Below are 21951 nucleotides of genomic sequence, written 5' to 3'. Positions count from 1 at the left end.
GGAAGGGCTTTGATCATTCTGAGGATACTCTGGGAACCAGCTGCTTCTGTATCTGCCTCCGAGATGTGTTTCCCTGTTTTATTGCCGAAACCCAGAGCCGACCAGATCCTGAACCCTCGTGGTGGGTTCCTTTTCGGGGGGCTATGTCAGATTCTACAGTGTAGCTTATGCTATCTCTTTAAGCAATTGTCCTTACTCCCTATATAACCTCCCACTTCTCTTACCTCATTGCTGGATTAATGTTTTCAACATCCCTGCATGAGAAAGCTTCTCAGCAATCTGCTATCTGACATAGGGGAATCATTCTTCTGCTACACAGAGCAACCACTTCCTGTGCTGCAGCTCTCTCCCTCTCACACAGAACCACCTGTGTGCAGGACTGACATCATCAGCTACAGCCACAGCTCTCACCTCTCACTCTCAAGCTTGTTACCTGCAGTTCAGCATTCTCACACACGCTGAACTCTTCTGTTCCTGGGAAACCTGTAGCAGCACTGGACTCTAACTGACTAAGGTCTAAGGCAGGTTGTATAACTTATTATCTTATGCTAAGTCAATTTAGCTTCATGCTTAGTAACCTGTGAATTGTTACTGAAATCTCTCATTTATACCTGATTGTATTTGTATGGTTACCTTCTGCTTAAAGCTATATCCTCCAAGTCTGCAGTGACTCTGGAGAAATAGTTTATAGGCAAACATTAAGACAGATAGTTTAATATTGCCAATTGCATATTGTAATTAAGCTATCTGTAACTTCTATCACTTTGCTTAAGTTAACCTATTCAAGTAAGCTGCATAAATTTTACAGAACTGCTTTCAGGAAATCCTCACAAAAAACAAGTACACTCACACTTTTTGTTCAGGGTTATAACACATAGTTATAATACCTGATATTTGGAAGAGCAAATCCACCATATTGTTTTACGTGGCTTAATTTTTCTGCTGAGATACGGGCCTTCTGTTTGCCCCAGATGAACAGAGAACATGCTTTATTGTATCTGTCTATATCTTTCTTTCTAATCACTAGGGGTAAATTCTGTAGGAGAAATAATACTTTGGGGAATAAAATAGTTTTAATCAACATGATCCGGGCTGATAGTGACAAATAATACATGTTCCACTTTCCTAATTCCAATAACATTTTATCAAATAGCTCTTTATAGTTCAACTGATACCACTCACCCGGATTCCTCCCAATTTTAATCCCCAAATAATTAATGTGTTGGTCCTCTTGAAAAATTATATTCTGGCTTGTCTCAGTTTTGTTTATCCATAGGGTTTCAGATTTCGACGGATTTATTTTATAGCCTGTAAATGAGCTGAATTTTTTGATCATCAACAGAAGTTGTGGGATGCAGGTGGCAGTATCATGTAAAAAAAAAAAAATGTCGTCCCCATATAGAGAAATTATCATTGTTTCTACACCTATCTTTACCGGTGATAATTCATTTCTGATATATATTGCAAGAGGTTCCAATGCAATATCGAACAATAAAGGGGAAAGCGGACACCCTTGACGCGTGCCTCTTTCCAGTGTTATCGGTTTCGATAATTCTCCATTAATTAACAGCTGAGACTTAGGTTTCTTATAGATCAACTTAATCAGGTCGAGCAGGGCGCCAGAGAGACCAAACTTCTCAAGAGCTACAAAGAGATGATCCCATGCTATTGAATCAAATGCCTTTTTGGCGTCTATTGTTACCAGTGCAATATCATACTCTATCCGATTCTCTCTCTTCCCTGTGACGTCCTGCCCGACCCGATAAAAATGATCTACCATTGTCAGCACCCTTCTCATATTACGCGTAGAATTCCTTCCTGGTATAAAACCGGCCTGATCTGGGTGAATCAGTTCTGGTATTACCTTTTTTAATCTATCAGCTATTATGAACATTAAAATCTTGTAATCTTGGTTTAGCAATGAAATAGGGCGATATGAAGATAAGCTTGAAGCGTCTTTACCTTTTTTTAATATTAATGAGATAATTGCATCTGAGAAATATGGGGATTTCATATCTTTCTTGATATAATACCCGTTGTACAGCTTAGTGAGGGTCCCTACTATTACTTCCGCACTCATTTTGTAAAAATCAGCGGGGAGACCGTCTGGCCCTGATGCTCTCCCTGCTTTGGCTTTTTGAATGGCTCTCAGCACCTCCCTTTCCAAGATCGGAGCATTCACCTGTTGTAGCGCTTCAGAGGTGACTTTGTTTTTTTTTATCTGTTCCCAAAATAGATCTTTACATTCTCTGTTTATACTCTCCTTTCGATATAATTTTTGGTAGTATTGAAAAAATACCTCTTTAATTTCGGTAGGAGTAGTATGTATCTTCTCTCCTTCTTTAATTACCGAAATTATATTTCGTTTCTTACGAAACTTAGTTATCTTAGCTAAGTGTTTTGCGGATACTCCCTGAAATCCTTGAAATCTTACCCTACACTTTGCCTCTTCATTCGCCCATTTCTCTTTCATAAATTGTTCTCTCTCTGTTTTTGCACACGAGTATTTTTCCCACTGCCCAGTATTCGGATTATTTAAATATCTCACATATGCGTTTCTTACCTGGTTGGCCAGCTGAATCTCTTTCGCCTTATTTCTCAGAGTCAATTTGACCATATACGCCTTAATCTCACCGTGCATAACCGCTTTTCCTGCCTCCCACAAAATCTCTGGTTTGTCTATATAATTCATATTAAGCACCGTATATTCCTTCCATTTGTTCATAACCCAATTGCCAAATTTAGGGTTATTAAGCATAAAGCCAGGAAAACTGAATGTATTCATCTTAAAACTTGACCTGTCAGGTGGGAATATCCTAAAACAAATTATTGCATGGTCTGATAATATTATCTTTTCTATATGTGTCTTAATCTCATATTTTAAGAGCTGTTCATCTATTAAGAACATATCTATTCTTGAAAAACATCAATGTGTTTTAGATTCACACGTATAAGACCGTTCATCTGGGTGCTGCAAACGCCAGATGTCGTTAACTTTAATTGATTTTAAAAAATTCGGAAAAATTCTTGCTTCATGATGATAGGCCTGCCTATGACCTGTTTTTAGTCTGTCACTATCTGGCTATGGTGTTGTGTTCATATCTCCAGCTACCACCAAGTTCTGACCTAGATAAGGTGCCAACTCCTTTTTTATCAGCTGCCAGAATTTTACCTCAAATGTGTTGGGTGCGTATATGTTACACAGGGTCCATATTCTATCATCTATTTTCGTTTGTACAATAATATATCTCCCCTGTGGATCCATTTTTACTTTTAATATCTCATAATCCAAACTCCTATTAAATAATATAGCTACCCCACATTTACGTGACTCACATGGAGTTGCAATCACTTCTGCGAGCCAATTAGTTCTCAGCTTCTCAATTTCAGCAGCTTTTCTTGCAGGAATATGATATCCGGCTTCTGCTTTTTTAATAATTTTAAAATATTCTTACGTTTAATGGGTGAAGTTATCCCTCCCACATTCCATGATACAAAGTTAAGTGACACACTCATCCGTTACTAATAAAAATCATCCGTTAACATCTGGTACAAAAAAAAAAAAAAAAGGCCCTCCTCACTCCCCCTCCCCCCCCTTTGTCTGTTTCTCCATTCTCTCTCATTTTGTCTCTACGTTACTAGCTACCTTCATAAACCCCTTCCCCTGTCTTATAGTTCTATGTTGTTCTCGGTGCAAAAAGCTTTCGCTTCTTCCACCGTATTAAGTACTATGACACCGTCCATGCCCAATACCATTATTTTTGCTGGGTATCTCATCATAGCTCTCAACCCAGCTTTAATCAGCCCTGTGCAGTACGGTGCCATAGCTCGCCTTTTCACCGATGTTTCCATCGAAAAGTCTTGAAAAATCAAGATTGGTTTATCACCTATCGAGAGTGTCCTCATTTTTCTGTAATGATACATTATATTTGCCTTATCCTGAAAATTCAAATATTTTATGATAAGTACTCTTGGCCTAGTATTACTCTCTCTAGGTTGTCTTGACGGGCCAATCCTGTGTGCCCTCTCTACCTGCAAGGACCCATTTTCAGGATGCATCCCTAATAAATTAGGTAGCGTAACAGAACCAAAGGTCAGTAAATCTTCCTGCCCATTTGTTTCGGGCAGACCTACTACTCGGATGTTACTCCGTCGAGACCTGTCTTCTAAGTCTTCTATCTTTGATTGTAATGCATTAATTTTATCTGTATGTCTGGCTACTGTTGACTCCTGTGTGTTTACTTTATCTTCTACATCAGACACCCTATTTTCTACCTCAGTTAGTCTAATAGAAAATTGCCAAATTTCGCCAGATAGTTCAGAGATCTCTTTTTAATAATTTCGAATTGTGGTAGAATTAAATCAGCCAATTGGTTTGTTGTGAGCTGTATTTCAAGGTTTCTATCCGGACTCTGTATGTTAGATTCTGTACTAATCTCACTTTGTGCTTTCTGTCTCTTGTCTCTTTTTAATGGCATTGCTGGTGATTTATTTTTCCCACTTGTCACGTATTTTTCCATTTGTGCGGGCACTTATCTCCTGCAACCTATTGTCACCAAGACCTTTTTCTTTATAGTATTTTCTCTTAGTCTATTCTGCAGCTCTGTGCTGATTTATTGCCTCAGTCTTTAAAACCTATACCGGACAATATTTACTTTTGCAGGCCACAGATAATTTCGTTACATATATAACAATTATAGCTTTCGCTGCTTACTTCTTTTGCAACACTTAGATCACTTTGTGATCAAGAATAATGATGACACCCTCAGCTGTATTCAAAAGTTAAACAAGCCTATCTTACACATATGGAAACAATATTGCAAGAACTATCTTCTTATGACTTAAACCCTAGTTGCAAGACCTTTCTAAATGTATTACATGTATGATAATTATAGCTTTCATTTGCTTCCTTCTTTTGCAATGCTGAAATATTTTTTTTTGGAAGCCAAAAAAGAAAAAAAAGAAAAAAAATAATAAGAAATAAGTGCCAAAACATAAAATGATAATACACTCTGCAGTAATCAGGAATTAAACCTGTCCCTGAGGGCCCTTATCTCCTGCCACCTATTGTCTCCTAAACCTTTTTCTTTGTGGTGTTTTCTCTTAGTCTATTCTGCAGCTCTATGCTGATTTATAACCTCAGTCTTTTAAAGTCTATATCTCAATAGACTTACTCATGCAATAAACATATAATTTCGTTACATGTATGATGGTTGTAGCTTACATTGCTTACTTCTTTTGCGACACTTAAGACCCTTTGTTATCAAGAATAATAATAACACGCTGAGCTGTATTCACAAGTTAAACATACCTTTTTTTTTTTTTTTTTTTTTAATTTTTATTTATAGTAAAGAAAATATATTACAATAATCAGTTATAAAAAGTGACAAGTTAAACATACCTATCTTACACCTGTAGAAACAAAATTGCAAGAACTATCTTCTTGTGACTTAAACACTAGTTGCAAGACATCTGTACTTTCATTACATGTATACTAATTATAACATTCCTTTGCTTTTTTGCAATGCTCAAATATAGGAGATAAGTGCGAAGAATAAAATAATAATACACTCTACTATAATCAAAAATTAAACACCAGTGTGGTCCCTAATTGCACATGTCCATTCTACTAAAACACACACCATTTTACAAAAAAAACCCCAAAAAAACCTATCCACTATTGTCTTAAGTGGCACCAAGGGAGACTCTTTTATCTCTGCTCCCGCAGATTTTTTACAGCGCTAAAATATGAGTTATATTGTCCACATTATCTTGTGATCAGTACCCATTCAAAGCCTTTTGTGTCCAAAAACAATACAGGCAAATTTCAATTTCGCCACTTTCTGCCAGACCGTTTCTGATCCCTGATGATTCCCTTGTGTTACTTAAAGGGGTTAGCTCCAAACACACAGTACAGCCAGTATCTTGTTCCCAAGCGAAAATGCCTGTCTATAACCTTTCCTCGAGCCACAAACAGTCCAGCATAGCTTTCAAGTGTCTTATGCCTTGTTTTTAGAAACTTTTTTACTGACCGAGTCCAGCTCCAATAAAATATGTATAGGGACCTTTTAATATTATGACTGCTCTGCTTTCCAAAGGCTAATACTGATCATAAACTGAGTCTTGCATACATGTAGAGGTAATGTAGCGGTAATGCACAATTGTTTTTCGTGTCTCAGGAGCAGCCTCACTGTATTTGTGCACACCTACCAGAGTCAGTGTGGCCCACTTAGCCCTGATTGCTTTTAGACTTACGGGCCTTACAGCTTCACAGCACTTAACTCCCCAAGCTTACACAACTCAAACTCCTGGCATTGTACACATACGTATTTACTTACCCCCCCATTTCTTCGCGGCTTGCAGCTTAAGGACTTTCTCCATTTGTTTGTCCCACCAGGGGGACCTCTGCTTCCTTTCTTTTCTCCTGTCTGCCTTGTTTTTCCTCCGTGCGATGCGGCTTTAACCTCCGCCCTAACACAGCAGCTCCTCACGCCGTCGCGGTCTATCCGCTATGACGTCATCTTATCCAGCCGTCTTACCGGTATGGGGGGGTATCGACACCGCTATCAGTTTTTTGCTGTAAAACTGCGTCCGCTGCCCTCTCCTGTACCGGTCTCTTCACTTGATCCGCTGGTCCCCTCCGTTCAGCCTCCAGGTAAGGATCAGTTCTCGCCACAGTCTGTGTTCCTTTCAGCAAGACTCTGTGCCCTACGAAAGGGGTTAACAGGAATGCCAAAAGTTATCTGGAGCACTGCAACACCTTCCTTGCGGGTATTTTGCCTCCGACTCTTGACAGGTGTAGTGACTTCCCAGTTCCACACTTTTTCGGCCCCCAGGCTGGGTAAATCTTTTGCCCCAGCAATAGGGCTTCGTGGCAGGGTATCAGCAATTACGATAGCTCCACATTCAAGGGAGCTCAGCGCGAGTACACCTTCCTCAGCACTCCGCCCACAGAAAGTTGACCATCCAGACGGCATCTTCTATCTCCATCCATCCGGTGCGGAGCGGGCCCATCCTGAAGACATGGCATTCTTTGCGTTCCTATTGGCTGAAAGATTTCAATCAGCCAATAGGAATTAGAGCTGCTAAAATCATATTGGCTGATTGGGGGCCATGAGCGTACCTGTTAAAAGTTTGATAAATGGGAAAAAGTGTCAAATAGAGCCAAAGGTGTATTCGAAACATCTGTAATGATGTAAGCATCAATCTGCGTCGGATTCAGACCAGCGGATTATATGTTACATCACAAATTTCAACATTTACCGGTCTTGAGGTTTTGATAACTGGTTGGATCAATCTCACAACCAATTTAGATGCAGAATTCCAGCGTATTTGTGGTTGACACTTTGATAGATAGGCCCCTACCTCTCAACACTGCCCATAGAAAATATGGGGAGCATAAATAACAGCGAGTTTGAGCAAACAAATTCACTGTAATTTAAACAGAGAGCCACTTGTAATATGGTTTTGAGAGTAAAAAACACTGTGATCTTTCAATCTTGTTTAAAATCCTTTTCATGTACACTTTTCAAGGAGAAAACATCATGGGCTTTGTGCAACAGATTAGAGTTTTAGTGTTTTTTCTTATCTATTTGTCTTCTCCATTGACTTTTATGGGGGGAATACGTTAATGCGCAAGCAATTTGGCTGTTTTAGATTACATGGCTCAACAAGCGCGCACAATAAGTTATTTTGCAAATTGTAATAGCTGTGCAACCCCAGATGCGAAAAAGCCATAACATGCTTTTCGCAACTTATTTGCAGCATGACTTGTAATCTTGCCCATAGTGCAGAAAAATGACAAAAAAATTATGAGGTGTTTGAATTATTATTATAAGGTATTTTTAGAGCGCTAACAGATTCTGCAGCGCTATAAACATAGGGTATACAAGATAACATTTACAGGGATCAAATGGGTAGAGGGCCCTGCCAAGAGTTGCGCTGTTGTAGTCGCTCCTATGAAGGTGAACTACAAACAGCTGGGCTCATAGGCTTACATAGGGGATAGCAGTGGAGATAGGATGGTTAGTGTAGGTTGTATGCATCCCTGAATAGCAGAGCCTTTAGGGAACGCTTGAAGCTTTCAAAACTAGAGGAGAGCAGTGAAGTTGAGGGCTTTGTATGTCACAGTGAGAATTTTGTGTTTAATCCTAATTTTTGTGTTTAATGGCAAGAGGAAGGCAGTGTAGGGATTGGCAGAGAGGTGCAGCAAATGAAAGTTTTTCCATGAATAAACTGATATAAGTGATCAAAAAGAATTGTAGAAGTGTTTAGGTCCTGTATTTGCTTTAAAGATATTGAGCAACTCATTAGAGTAGCCATGCTGTAATTCATTATCTAAAATGTCAAGAGTTCACAGAAGGGGGGTGGGGGGGTTAGTGAAGACAAATAAAGGTTTAAATCATTCATTGTCCATGTGAAAGCAAACAGAAAAGGGTTATGACACAGAATAATCTCCAAAAATAAGCTGAGTGGATTTTAAACTGGAAATCAGTTAGGCTCTGTTTGCATTTTTGACAGAGTAAAATGCTGTTTGTGTAGTAGGAGGGAAAGGCTTTCTATATTATTATTTATATTTTCCGAGCTTTAAAGACAGAGTTAAGATCTTTTCTAAAACATACAATAACCTCAGCCATGGATGGTGGATTTACCTTGTTTCTTATGCTGGCTCTCAGCTTTGCCTTTACCAGCTCTCATGTGGTAGACTGGACATACCAAGGTAAGCTTTATTCAGACTTGCACAATTATGGAATATTTTATTGTAATTATAATAGACCTGGTAATTATAAACATATTTTCATACATACAGTGTCCCTACAAACTAAATTGGATGCATATAAATTCATTCTTGCTTTTTTAAAAAATATAAAGAAACCTATAACTTGTTTACCAGAAATGATTTAGTATAATTATTCACATAAACATTGTATATTGATAATTGCAAAGATTATTTCTCTTACTGGTGTTTGTATGTTAGTGTTTTATTTCTTGAGCAGGCTGTTGGTAAAAAAACAAATAGAATTGACATTGCTTTCCTATATTGTTATTTTAATGGACATAAATTACATATACCAGTATTTTGTACTGTTTAAAACAGACAAAACCATCTAAAGAATGCCCCTAGCATTCACTAAGTAAGTTAAGGCACAAACAAATGAAATGTGAACTATTTAATTTGTTACGTTGGTGGTAACATAAAATTAAAACAAAATGAACAATTTATATACACAAGAACAATTTATATACACATTATTTTTTTCACATTCAAATTTTCAAAGAAGAAAGGCATAAACACTGAAATGTAAAACAATTAGATAATCTTTAAAGTCTTTGAAAAAATAAGGTCCAGATTACAAGTGGCAAGCTAATGTAATGCATACACACTTATTCTTGCACATGCTCAGTAGGAGCTGGTGACTCAAAAAGTTTAAATATAAAAAGACTGTGCACATTTAGTTAATGGAAGTAAATTGGAAAGTTGTTTAAAATGGCATGCTCTATCTGAATAATGAAAGTTTAATTTTGATTTAGTGTCCCTTTAACCTATGGGAATTACTATACCTGGCCACCAGGAGGAGGCAAAGACATCTCAAGCAAAGCTATAAATATCCCTCCCACTTGCCCTGCCTTCTCGTATCAAAGAGGTAGGCAGAGACAGGTGCTCTGTGTAAAAGAAAGTATCTCTTCTGGTCAACATTCTCGAGTTGAAGGCTATATACAATGCACTTCTAGTGTGTCCCCGGCTGGGATTCAAATCACACAACATCACGACTGTGGCCTACATCAACCATCAGGGAACCACATGGAGCTCTCTGGCGATGCAGGAGGTGTCTCAAGAGAGACATCAATGTAAGATCACAGCTAACCACATCCCAGGTGTGGAGAATTGGGAAGAGGGTTCCAAAACCAGGAGGTATTTCTGTAGATAATTTGCAAATGGTCCAGGGATCCTCAGGCAGAGTTAGTGGACACGCTAGCGGTCCTGTGGAACTTCAACCTAATTGATCTATTTCCACCAATTGTTCTACAGCCCGGAGTGATGTTTGAATCAAGCAGGAGGGAATACCAACTATTCTGATAGCCTGTCACCAGACGCATCTACTACAATGTCCGGTGTGACCAGTACGGTTTCTCTTGGCTGCTTGATTTCGCGTATCCTACAGTTTCTCCAGGAGGGTCTGGAGAAGGGCCTGTCAGCCAGTTCTATCAAGAGTCATAATCTCTGCCCTTTATGCTTTGTTTCACAAGAAGTGGGCTATCTGATGTTCAGGAGTTTGTTCAGGCTTTGGTCACAATTTGACCTGTTTTCAAACTTGTTGCTCCACCATGGAGCCTAAATTCAGCGTTAAAAGTTCTTCAGAGGTTTCTGTTTGAGCCTCTGCATCCTATTGATTTTAAGTTACTCGCTTGAAAAGTGGTTTTCTTGTTGGCTATTTCCTTTGCTCGCAGAGTGTCAGAGCTTTCTGCCTTAATGTATTGTATTATCAAATTTGCTTTGTTCTCTTGTTATCCTTTCCTGAAGGAACACGTTGCACTATTGGCAGCAAGATGAACACATCAAGTCAACCAATCACAAAAGACAAATGTGTGCAGGCACCAATTAGCAGCAGCTCCCACCAGTGTAGGATATGTGTGTATTCTTTTTCAACAAGGGATACCAAGAGAACAAATCACATTTGAAAATAGAAGTGAATTTAAAAGTATCTTAAAATTACATGCTCTATAAGAATCATGCAAGTTTAATTTTTTTTTTTTTTAATAATTTTTTATTGAAGTCAAAAACCAATACAGAGTATACAGAGAATAGGGTATGTCTCAAGACATTCACAAGACAATGTGTACAGAGCATAATTAGGAGACAATGTAATCTGGTATCTCAAACATTTCCATATAATGTGGGCTATCACATAAAGAGACTTCAGATTTGTTTTAGAGTATAACAAATGTAATATAAGCAAAAATGGTCCTCTCCTAGCTATATACAAAGAGAAGTAAGGTGGCTAATCAATTAAGTGAAAGACTAGGGAGGAGGTGACTCTATAGTTATATGGGGAAGAGGGATGCAGGGGGCGAGAGCCGCTCGAAATATAATAGGAGGGGTGGGGGGGGGCGGAGCCAATTAGTATGTCCTCACCAGAAACAAATTTAGGTGGGACTAGAGTATTATTACTTGAGGTAAACAAAATCCCACTCATCTAAGCTTTTGTAATCCTATAGAGGGGGCCTGGAAACATATAACATATTATGATCAAGTGGAGGGGGGACGTTAGAGTAGTTGGGGACTGGGGGGCCTAGGGGACCTCAGGGTGAGCCCCTCTCCTGGGGGAGTGCCACCTATAGGCAATGTGGGAAAAAGGAGAAGGGATATGACCCGCAGGCATAAGTACCAGCGGGAAAGGGAGGAGAGAGGCTCAATCAAGACAACTATTATGTACTAGTAATATGAGCAAGAGCATGGATAAATTATAAATGACAGTCGGGCAGTCACAGAAAATGATAGCCAGTAACCAATAATATATATATATAACACAACATTTAGGCAAAAGAGAGGCCCCGTACACCCTTATAAATAACAATATCTATTGAACACAATATAGAAAACTAGGATGTACTAGGGGGAGTCTAGATTACATATATACGGTCGAGGCTAACTAGAGCAAAACCAAATAATATCTCCACCACGGCCGCTGGCAGAGACACAGCATCCGCTCATTCAATAAAGTCATCTTACTAGCTGCTAATATATATAGGTATCTTAAATACTTTGAGCTTTCACCTACTAAAAATAATCCAATCTAGTAAACATAGGCAGTAGGAGTATCATTGGGAGATTTCCCTGCATACAGGAAATAGATAGGAAAAAATGTCTCAAGCCAAAAAAAAAAAAAAATTTACGCAAAATATACAACAATAAATAAGTTAAATTGGAAAATATTTTACCCATACATATACATGAACCCCTCATGTCTAGCCTGTGTGAAATATATAAATGAACTTATAAGTCTTATAAAATAACAGTGAACAGGCGTACCTAGAAAATAAATTAAGATGAAGTAATGAACTTGTCCAGGGAACAATAGTTAGGACACGGGTGCCGCTAGTGAGTAATCAAGCGTCCTGTAGAGTAGAATTTTCTGCAAAAATTAAGCTAACCTACACCTAAGGGACAAATCAGCTGTATGATAGAGCTATAAGGGTCTATGGGTCGATCTGCGAAACTATCCTGCTGAATATAGATAAGGGGGTGTAAAACATATTGGATGGAAGAATAACCCTAAAACCTGCTGTACTAGAATCTGTAAGCTACACCTACTGTGAAGGGTGGCTGAAGTATACTAATTACAGTGTGGGGAAAATGTGGTAAGGATAGTGTCTACTAGTCCATCTAAATCTTACCTTGCTAATAGGCTATATGTGGGAGTCAAAAGAGCTTTAAATATTGTAGTACCTGTATTTAAGTGGAGCTAGTGTACTTAAAGAGGATAAATCATTCTGATAGCCTGGTTTAGAATAAAGGAGTAGTAAGAGGTATAACACTATGGTCATATGAAACTATCTCTAGACAGATATGGAGATATGCTTCTGTTTATAGCTTATAAAATGATTATACAGCGATTGCTAGACTCTAGTGTTGGGAATATCTTATAATGTGCTAAGCCATAAAGAAAGTCTAAATGATATAGTACTGTAATATGCAGGCTCACTTCTTTTAGTAGAGATGAATAGCAGGCAATTGCTAATAAACATAAAAGGAGTGTGCAGGGCAAAAGACAAGAGAATATATTCTCCAATCTGCACCCTACTAGATTGCCCAAGGAGCTCTATGTGGGCTTCTGCTCTTATGGTACAACTAAAAGATGTAACAGTGTATAGGGCACAGATTTTGTCACAGTGAACCATATCTGTAATAAGCTGGTGATAGCATGAACAAACAGTTGATGCTGTGCTGTGCAAAGTATAATATACCTAAAACATTTTGCAGGCCCATATGGCATAGTATCTGCGACCAAAATAAATACAGCTGAAGACTAAACACCTCTGAGTAGACCAGCTATAAATTAGCAGCTTTAAATTGTTAGATTTGAAATACAGCAAGGGCATAATCAGCAGGGAAAAGGAGAGTTGTGTTCCAACACAAAGCAAACGTGCAAGATGTATGGTTTAGATAGTTCAATTACATAGACATAGTAGGCAATTTAAACTGTGATAGATATAGATGGAGATAACTTTCACGCTATAATAATGAGCATACAGAACCCAAAAACATACTAATAAACAATTGTGCCTAGCCATATAACTCTTGGTAAAACATTTTGCGAGCTGCAGGAAATATCATGGGATAGGGAGGATGTGTCACACTGAAATATAAGACGTAGGGTGACCATTTGAGAAGTGGGTGGCAATATATTCATGATCCTTAAATAGGTAATCATATGCAGACAACCGTTACTGACATGGGTGTGTGAACACAGAATCCTGCCTAGATCCTGTGTTTAGTGAACATATATATATATACAGAGTGTACCAATTACAACATCAAACATACAGTTATCATACTACTGGTATCTTATGTGAGTACAGAGCATATTATCTATGGAGATAGGCGACAACAGAAATAAGGTTATATTAACTCCAACCAATAGTATAATGGGTTTGGGAAATTTTCTCCCACTGAAAGATTACAAAAGGTAGGCAAAAACACTATGAAGCTGAGGAGTGTAGATGACATAAAATCAAGTAAGGTAATGTTTAGTCGAATTCCAACCTTTGAATCAAGCGTCAATAATTGTTTTAAGACAGTCCTCATCAAGCACATAAACTTAAGTCTCTAGGAGCCGAAGATAAAGTCCTTGAGAGTGTAGAGAGATCCTTTCTAACCTACTCCAAGTCTGTCAATTTGGGGGTCCAGGCAGGACTCTAAATGAAGTCCAGTGGTGGAACAGGATATCTGTGAAGAGGAGCTTTGCGAAACATTCCGTTCCTGGACAAAAGATAGGACCGCTGCCCAGTCTCCTCTCCTCCATACTGTGAGTGCCTGAAATGGAGAGTGTAAATGCTCCGCTAATTGCCCACTGTAACCGTCAGCATTTCCTAAAATCTTGAGAGCATTAGATCTAAGGGCCACTTGGGATCTCAGGTAGGGAGATAGGGAAAGCTGTGAGTGTTGTCCGGTCATGGCCGGACCGACTCCTGTGGTTCCTAATGCAGCAGCTGTGAAGTGCAACAGGTCATTTGTGTGTGGTTGCGCCAAATCATAACTTACAACCCCTGTTAAGATGTAAGGCGAGTCCTGCCCGATCTGCTCCACTTGCGTTCGTCCGATTATCAGCAGGGTTGGTTGCATCAAAACCTCTATCGGGTTTACCTCACTGGAGTCGGAGCTGTTTAGGTAAGAGGCGCCATCTTGGTTGCGCTGTTCAGTGATAAGAGACCGCAGGCTGTGAAACTGCCTGTCGGCTTTACTGCATAGCCCCTCAATTAAGAGAGTAAGTTGTATAGAGAACTCCTCCATCCTAATAGCATTGCAGGGATCTGTTATCCGACTAGGAAACAATCCAGGGAGCAGTCCGGTCTGTCAAGAGAAAATCTGGCACTTTGATTATAATGAAATACTCCCTATCACGATCTCAACTGGCTAGCAGGCCTCTTCGTCTTCTCCACATTAAATGCATTTTATCTGAGACCTAGGTTATGAAAGCCATGCCCTAGTGCATGTTTAGAGTGAAACATAAAGATATATAAGTTCTTTGAATGCCGTAAAATAATATTTTAATGATCTAGCTTCAGGAGCTCAGCAACGGCACGTCTTGTCGAGTTGGCAGTTGGCTCCACTCCCCATGCAAGTTTAATTTTGACTTTCCTATTTCTTTAATACTCGCAACATCAATCAGGAGATTGTGGTTTCTTTTACTTTGTTCTAATCCGACATCCTCAAAGGAGTGATTGTTACATTATTTGGATGTGGTCAGAGCATTAAAATTCTACTTTCATGCTACCAAGAAGCTTTGTCAATCATCTTCTTTATTCATCCTGTATACTGGTAAACCCAAGGAGCAAAAGGCCTCAGCTGTCACTATTTCCTTTTAGTTGAGAAGTCTGATTCATATGGCCTACAAGGAAGCAGGGCAGGGGCCCCCTCCACGAATCACAGCGCCTTCAAGAATGAGGCCTCAGAGTTTAACAGATTTGCAAGGCTGCAACTTGGTCTTCATTACACACATTCACAAAGTTCTATAAATTTTATATTTTTGCTTCTGCTGAGGCATATTTTGGGAGATAGGTTTTACAAATAGTGGTGCCTTGCTGCCTTCCCTACTTTTCCCTCCCCGAACATTTGTGAGCTCCACAGCTTGGGTATTGGTTTCCTATAGGTTAAGAATATTCTTGTGGACTCTCACTGACAATAAAAGGAAAATAAAATGTACGCTTACTTGATAAATTAATTTCCTCTTGGCTGTGAGAGTCCACGACCCCACCCGGATTTTATATGTGTTGTGGTGGCAGTTGTTTTCTTGCACCTCTGTACTCCTTGTGTCTCTCTTCTAATTTTCCTTATACTTGGCTTGAACTACTGAGAGGGTAGGGGAAGAGGGAGGGATATTTATAGCTTTGTTTGGGGTGTCTTTGCCTCCTCCTGGTGGCCAGGTAGAGTAATTCCCATAGTTTAAGAATGTGCTCGTCAACTCTCACTGCCAAGAAGGAAATTAATTTATCAGGTAAGCATACATTTTAATATTTATATATAGATATACACACAGATATACATATTTAGACATATATATTTACTTTATAGCCCTTTCCAGTCAAATACATTGCCATATTGTTATATGAAGTTAGAATATTGCTACTGCAAATACGTGCTTTCCCCGTTGACTTCAATGGAATGAGAAAAATGGGAAAAACCCAACTCACGTATGCACTAACCCTAATCTCCATAAGCCCCCTACTCTAATAACCCCTGAACCATCACATAGCCCACTGCAAAGTACTTGCTACACTATTAACCACTAAACCACCACAACCTCCATTGCAAAGTACCACTCTACACTATTAACTCCTAAATTACCACAACCCCATCACAAACTACCCCTCTACACTATTAAACCCTAAACTGCCAAAACTCCATCACAAAATACCCCTCTACACTATTAACCCCTAAACCGCCACATCCCCACATCTCAAATTACCCACATCTAAATACATCTAAACCCCTTAACCAGCTAACCCCCCAAACCTAATACTCCTTAAGTTAATGGAAAAAAACCTAACCTTACCTGAAAAAACAAACAAACTAATTTTACCTGATAATAAAACAATCGTAACATTACATGGAAAAAAAAATACCATTACAGAAAATAAAAAACCTACCATTACAGAAAAACAAATCACCAAAAAGAACAAAAAAACAAACAGTTATGCCTATTCTAAAATTAAAACCCACCCCAAAATAAAAAACCTATACTAACACTAAACCAAACTATAGCAATAGCTCTTATAAGGTCTTTTTTGTAGGGCATTGCCCGAAAGTGATTTAACTCTTCTTCACTAAAATAAATACTAACCCAATCTACCTAACACCCCGCCTCCTTAGAAAAGGCTATCTAAAAAAACCTACTCTAAAAAGGCATTTGGATTGGCAATGCTCTTAGAAGTGCTTTTAGCTCTTTTACTGCCCAAAAAAACAAACAAAAATACATAACAAAATGCTATTCTAAAAAAAAAAAAACAACCAACAAAATCCTACCACAAAAACCCAAAGATTGTACTTACCATAGTTGAATTAGGCTCCTACGTGGCAGCAACAGTCCATCTTCATCCTGGCAGCAGTGGTCCATCTTCATCCCAGTGACAGCCTTTTATCTTCATCACTTAATCTGGGAAGTTTAAATGTAGACATATAATTAGATAGTAGGTCTCAGTCTTTTTTGGTGGATGAACCATGTTACCTTCATGGGGAACTGGACAATTTAAGTTATAGAGCTTTGCATAATATTAGCAAAGCACTCCAGCTATGGCAAAACTCTCTGCTTTGGTCTTACCATGTTTGTCTTGAAGAGAATGACAAATGATTTTAGTTGCTTGCATTGTAGAGCACGAGCCAACTAACAGCCAGTTTTGTTGTCATGTTCATACCATCTTTGTTTTAAAAATAGTGCATGCTATTGTTGTTGTGCCTGGAGAAATTGCTGAAGGGCAAGTCAAGCTTATAAAAGGAAGATTGTGTACATTTTATTAGCAGAGTTTTGCTTATGTAGACACTCAGCAGATTCCACCTCTTTTAACAATAAATTGTATTTTGTTTCTTGTCCTTCAATTTAAGAAATTCCCTTGGATAACACACTTGTGGGCCTCTTACAGTGTAGCCTTTTGTAGGTGGTCAGATTTATTTAAGTTAAAATATTCAGTGATTATTTCATGTTTAATCAGTGCATCAAATTATCAAATTGGTCATCCAATTTCCGTAGAAAGGGTACAAAGCAGCATCTGACCACTTGGATAAGTGGGGCAGCAAAGGACTGGGCTCTTTCAGCATTTGAGTATCCTTTATTGCTGCTATATCCCCGGCTGTCTGAGTGCACGAAAAGTAACTAATTGTTCATGAGAGGCTTTTACGTTGCACTTCCTTTTATTTCAGCTGATGATTTTGGGCTAGATTACAAGTGGCGAGCTAATGATAGTGTAGAATGTGATAAGGAATATCACTGGACCGCTCTAACATTAGTGCACAACTTGATATTACAAGTCCATGGTAAATTCCATTCACCAGAGATGGGTTAGCGTGGCTGACATCAATGGATACCGCAACCGTGATGAATAGTGCTGATGTTACATAAAACATATTTAAATAAAGCATTACACTCATATATACACATTTTTATTAAAAAAAATATCAGTTTAATATTAAAAAAACACAGATAAGCGTCACTAGGGGGCGCTGATATAGCAACAAAAGTGAAATCAATCTGCAAAGTATTCACTGCACTCTGGTGTTTTTCCTCTCTTGTAACTCTCTTATGTTATGTGAATAGAGTCCCTGTCAATCTGCAAAGTATTCTCTTCACTCTGGTGTTTTTTCCTCTCTTGTAACTCTCTTATGGTATGTGTATATGTATATAGAGCAAATGCTTTTAGGTTGTAAATTTAGTACTATATTTGTTGTACTGTTATCCAATGTCTTACTTCTAACGTTTTGTTAATTGCCATGTGATGTTCAATCCTTATTAATACTTGCTATTATTCTAAAATGTATAGCTGTCTTATGCCATAGTTTTAACCTCCTCCAAATATTATTGTCTGTTTACTTAACATCTCATCCTGACCAGACCAGAATCTAATTTTCCAATTGGCCTTTCAAATTGTCTTTGATTAGCAATCAACTAAATTTAGTGGACTCAGCTGGATGCACTGCCTGCATATATTTCACACTAGTTTGGGAGGTGCATTGAACAGGGGTGCATTGCCTGGACAGTGTACATTGTAAAAACAGCATATGTTCACATTTTCAAAGTGAACATTTTATAAGTGAGGCATTAACAATAGAATGATACAAGAATTAAGTGAACATTTTATAAGTGAGGCATTAACAATAGAATTATACAAGAATTAAGTGAACATTTTATAAGTGAGGCATTAACAATAGAATTATACAAGAATTCAACAAGGATTGGGCAAGGGGCAAGACACAAGGCAAGTACTTTTGTAAAATGTTTTATGTGCCTCATTGTTTCCTTATGCAACTGCTACTATAATACTGTGTTTTATGTGATTAATTGGTTCCCACTTTTGTAAAAATGCTCAATATATTCACATTCCTTTTTGCTGCCTCTTGTCTCTATAACAAAATACATTATTCAATTACTCCTTCTCCCTCTCCACATGCTCTGTTCATTACATTAGCCCATCTCTCTTAAACTCACCTTACTTTTGTACTCATGAACTTTACCTATTCCTAAACACTCTCTCTCCCCCCAGCACCTCATCTAAAAAACAATCTCATTACTGCAAATCTGTATCTCATCTCATGTCACTCTCCCTCTTGCTTGGTGACATCCCATAGACTCAGAAAACAAAACTCTGCCAACCTTACTCACATTCCTCTTGCATCAAAAGCCACTACCCCTTTCACTTGTGCGCTCTGGAACTCTTGCTCTGTTTGCAACAAGCTCACTTCTATACATGACCTCTTTATCTCTCGCTCCCTCAACCTTCTGGCCCTAACAGAAACCTGGCTCTCTCCCCTAGACACAGCATCCACTGCTGCTCTGTCACATGGGGGTCTACACTTCAACCACACTCCTAGGTCTGGTAATAGACAAGGAGGTGGTGTAGGTATTTTACTTTCCTATCATTGCATCTTTCAACAAATACAACCCATCTCTTCCCTCACATTTTCCTCATTTTAAACACACATGATTCGCTTATTCTCTCCTCTCTCTATACGTGTTGCAGTCATATACTGACCCCCTGGCTCCTCAACTCAATTTCTAGATCACTTGGCTGCCTGGCTACCTTATTTCCTTTCTTCAGACACCGCTGCCCTTATTCTTGGTGACTTCAACATCCCTTTTCACAATCCCACTGCCTCATCTGCAAAACAACTTCTGCAACTCACTTCGGTTTGTCACAATGGACTTATTCTCCCACTCACACAGACGGTCACTCCCTTGACCTGATCTTTAGCTATAGATGCACTCTCTCAAACTTCACAAACTCCCCCTTTCCTCTTTCTGACCACCATCTCCTTGCTTGCAACATATCATCCCTCCCTAAAACTCTCCCTCCTTCTACTCCTCACACCAAACTTCACAGAAGCATTATGTCATTAGATCAGCAACAGCTTGCTAATTCCCTCGAGCCTCTCCTCTAATCCTTCTCCTACTTTTCCTGCCCTGACCAATCTATCTACCACTATAATTCCACCCTTACATCGGTCCTTGAAAATCTGGCCCCTCTTACCATAGCTTGGAAATCAATTACTCAAAGGTTCTTGAAAAACTAGTATATACACGCCTATCCCATTTTCTTACATCAAACTCCCTCCTTGACCCACTGCAATCTGGATTTCATCCCCATCACTACACAGAGACAGTAATTGTTAAGGTTACCAACGACCTACTTACAGCAAAATCAAAAGGCCACTTTACTCTGCTTATCCTCCTTGATCTGTCCGCAGCCTTTGACACTGTTGACCACCCTCTTTTGCTCCAAACCCTCCAATCCTTCAGTATCTGTGACACAGCCCTCTCGTGGCTCTCTTCCTACCTGTCGAACCGTACCTTTAGTGTAGCCTTCTCTGGGGCCTCCTCTGCCCCGTCACCACTTTCTGTCGGAGTACCGCAAGGTTCTGTCCTTGGTCCCCTTCTATTCTTAATCTACACATCATCACTAGGTTCCCTAATAAAGTCCCATGGTTTCCAATATCATTTGTATGCCGACGACACCCAAATCTACTTCTCTGCACCAGACCTATCGCCTTCCTTGCTAACCCGTGTCACTAACTGTCTTTCTCACATCTCTTCCTGGATGTCCTCTCACTACCTCAAGCTAAATCTCTCCAAAACTGAGCTCCTTATTTTCCCCCTTCTTCTAAAAAACCCTTCTTCTAAAATCTCCACCCCCAATCTCTCTATAACTGTCGACAACTCCATCATTACCCCTACCCTGCATGCCTGATGTCTCAGGGTCACATTTGACTCAGATCTTTCTTTCACTCCTCACATTCAGTCCTTGGCTAAAGCCTGCCGCTTCCACCTTAAAAACATCTCTAAAATTAGACACTACCTTACACAAGACACAACTAAAATTTTAATCCACTCTCTCATCCTTTCCCGCCTCGATTACTGCAATTCTGTCCTCTCTGGTCTCCCCACCTGCCGCCTAGCTCCTTTACAATTCATAATGAATGCCTCTGCCAGGCTCATCTTCCTTACACGTCGCTCTTCATCTGCTGCACCTCTCTGCCAATCCCTTCACTGGCTTCCTCTTGCCTCTAGGATGGCTACACTCCTCTTCTCAAAAAAAAAAAGAGAAACCCAGTTTCATAAATTGCACGTAAATGTAAATGTATACTTGAAATGTAATAAACAAAAAACCTGTGCAGCTTAAGAGTAACAAAGTCCCAAATAACACGCTGTGGTTCAGCGGGCAACTCACCAAGAAGTATTCACCCTTAGTGTTGTCACTGGCAGGTTCCGACGATAAGTATCCGGCATGGGACGAGACCTAAGGGTAAGAACCACTCGCCTCAACTTGTCCCAGCTGTTCGTCGGCGTCCGTATTCTCCGCTAACTCTTTGCGGCTCCTTTCGGAATCCCTCCGCCACGAGTACCGGATCTATCCGGCGTTACGTCACCAAGAGTCCTCCAATCGGGAGGTCAGGAAACCCACAGACCAGGCTGCAGTACAGACCAATAGTGACGTTTCAATCACAATGCGGGTAAGGGAGTAGAAACTTTCAGCTGCACAGGTGCTCCTAGGTTGAATATAGCAGGAACGGATAGTCTGGTTGCTGGAAAAAGTTAATGCATCAAAAGAAAAGAGTCCAGCTATCCTTAGTTAAATCGAAATTCTTTATTGGATCCTTTAAAACAGCAAACAGCAAACATAGACGGTGTAGAGGGCGCAGCACTGTCTGGCTTACATGTTTCGGATCAACTCCGTAGTCATAGCCTACAGTGATGTTCCTCACACCTGTTAAAATACCTTAAGAACAAACGTGATTGGCAAAAGATAAAAAACGCCCACCTACTCTATCCACTAAAAAAGAGTTAGTCATTATTATTCACCTGTGTAGCAAGCAGTATTGTTGTTAATTCAAGCATAATTGTTCCAAATGCAGTATGAAGAATAAAAAATAATAATACTGCATATCACTGTACTGATTACTATTAACAAAGTCACATATAATTGTCCAGTGCAATAAATGTATATAAAGAGCAAAAACAAGATTGG

At 39.2% G+C, this 21951-nt stretch overlaps 1 protein-coding gene across 1 annotated transcript in view; it reads left to right on the top strand.

Moving 5' to 3' along the window:
- The first annotated feature begins 8433 nt into the window (after positions 1–8433).
- Positions 8434–21951, top strand: part of LOC128638472 (carbonic anhydrase 6) — a 565822-nt gene continuing 552304 nt past the window's right edge. The window contains exon 1 of the mRNA XM_053690431.1: positions 8434–8719. Within this exon, the coding sequence (XP_053546406.1) occupies positions 8635–8719 (85 nt within the window). The 5' untranslated portion in view covers positions 8434–8634. The remainder of the gene's footprint in view (positions 8720–21951) is intronic.

This window comes from Bombina bombina, chromosome 8, assembly GCF_027579735.1.
Source record: "Bombina bombina isolate aBomBom1 chromosome 8, aBomBom1.pri, whole genome shotgun sequence".
NCBI classification, from domain to species: domain Eukaryota; kingdom Metazoa; phylum Chordata; class Amphibia; order Anura; family Bombinatoridae; genus Bombina; species Bombina bombina.
Note: the sequence above shows the minus strand (reverse complement) of the source record. Positions and strands in the feature narration are given on the sequence as shown.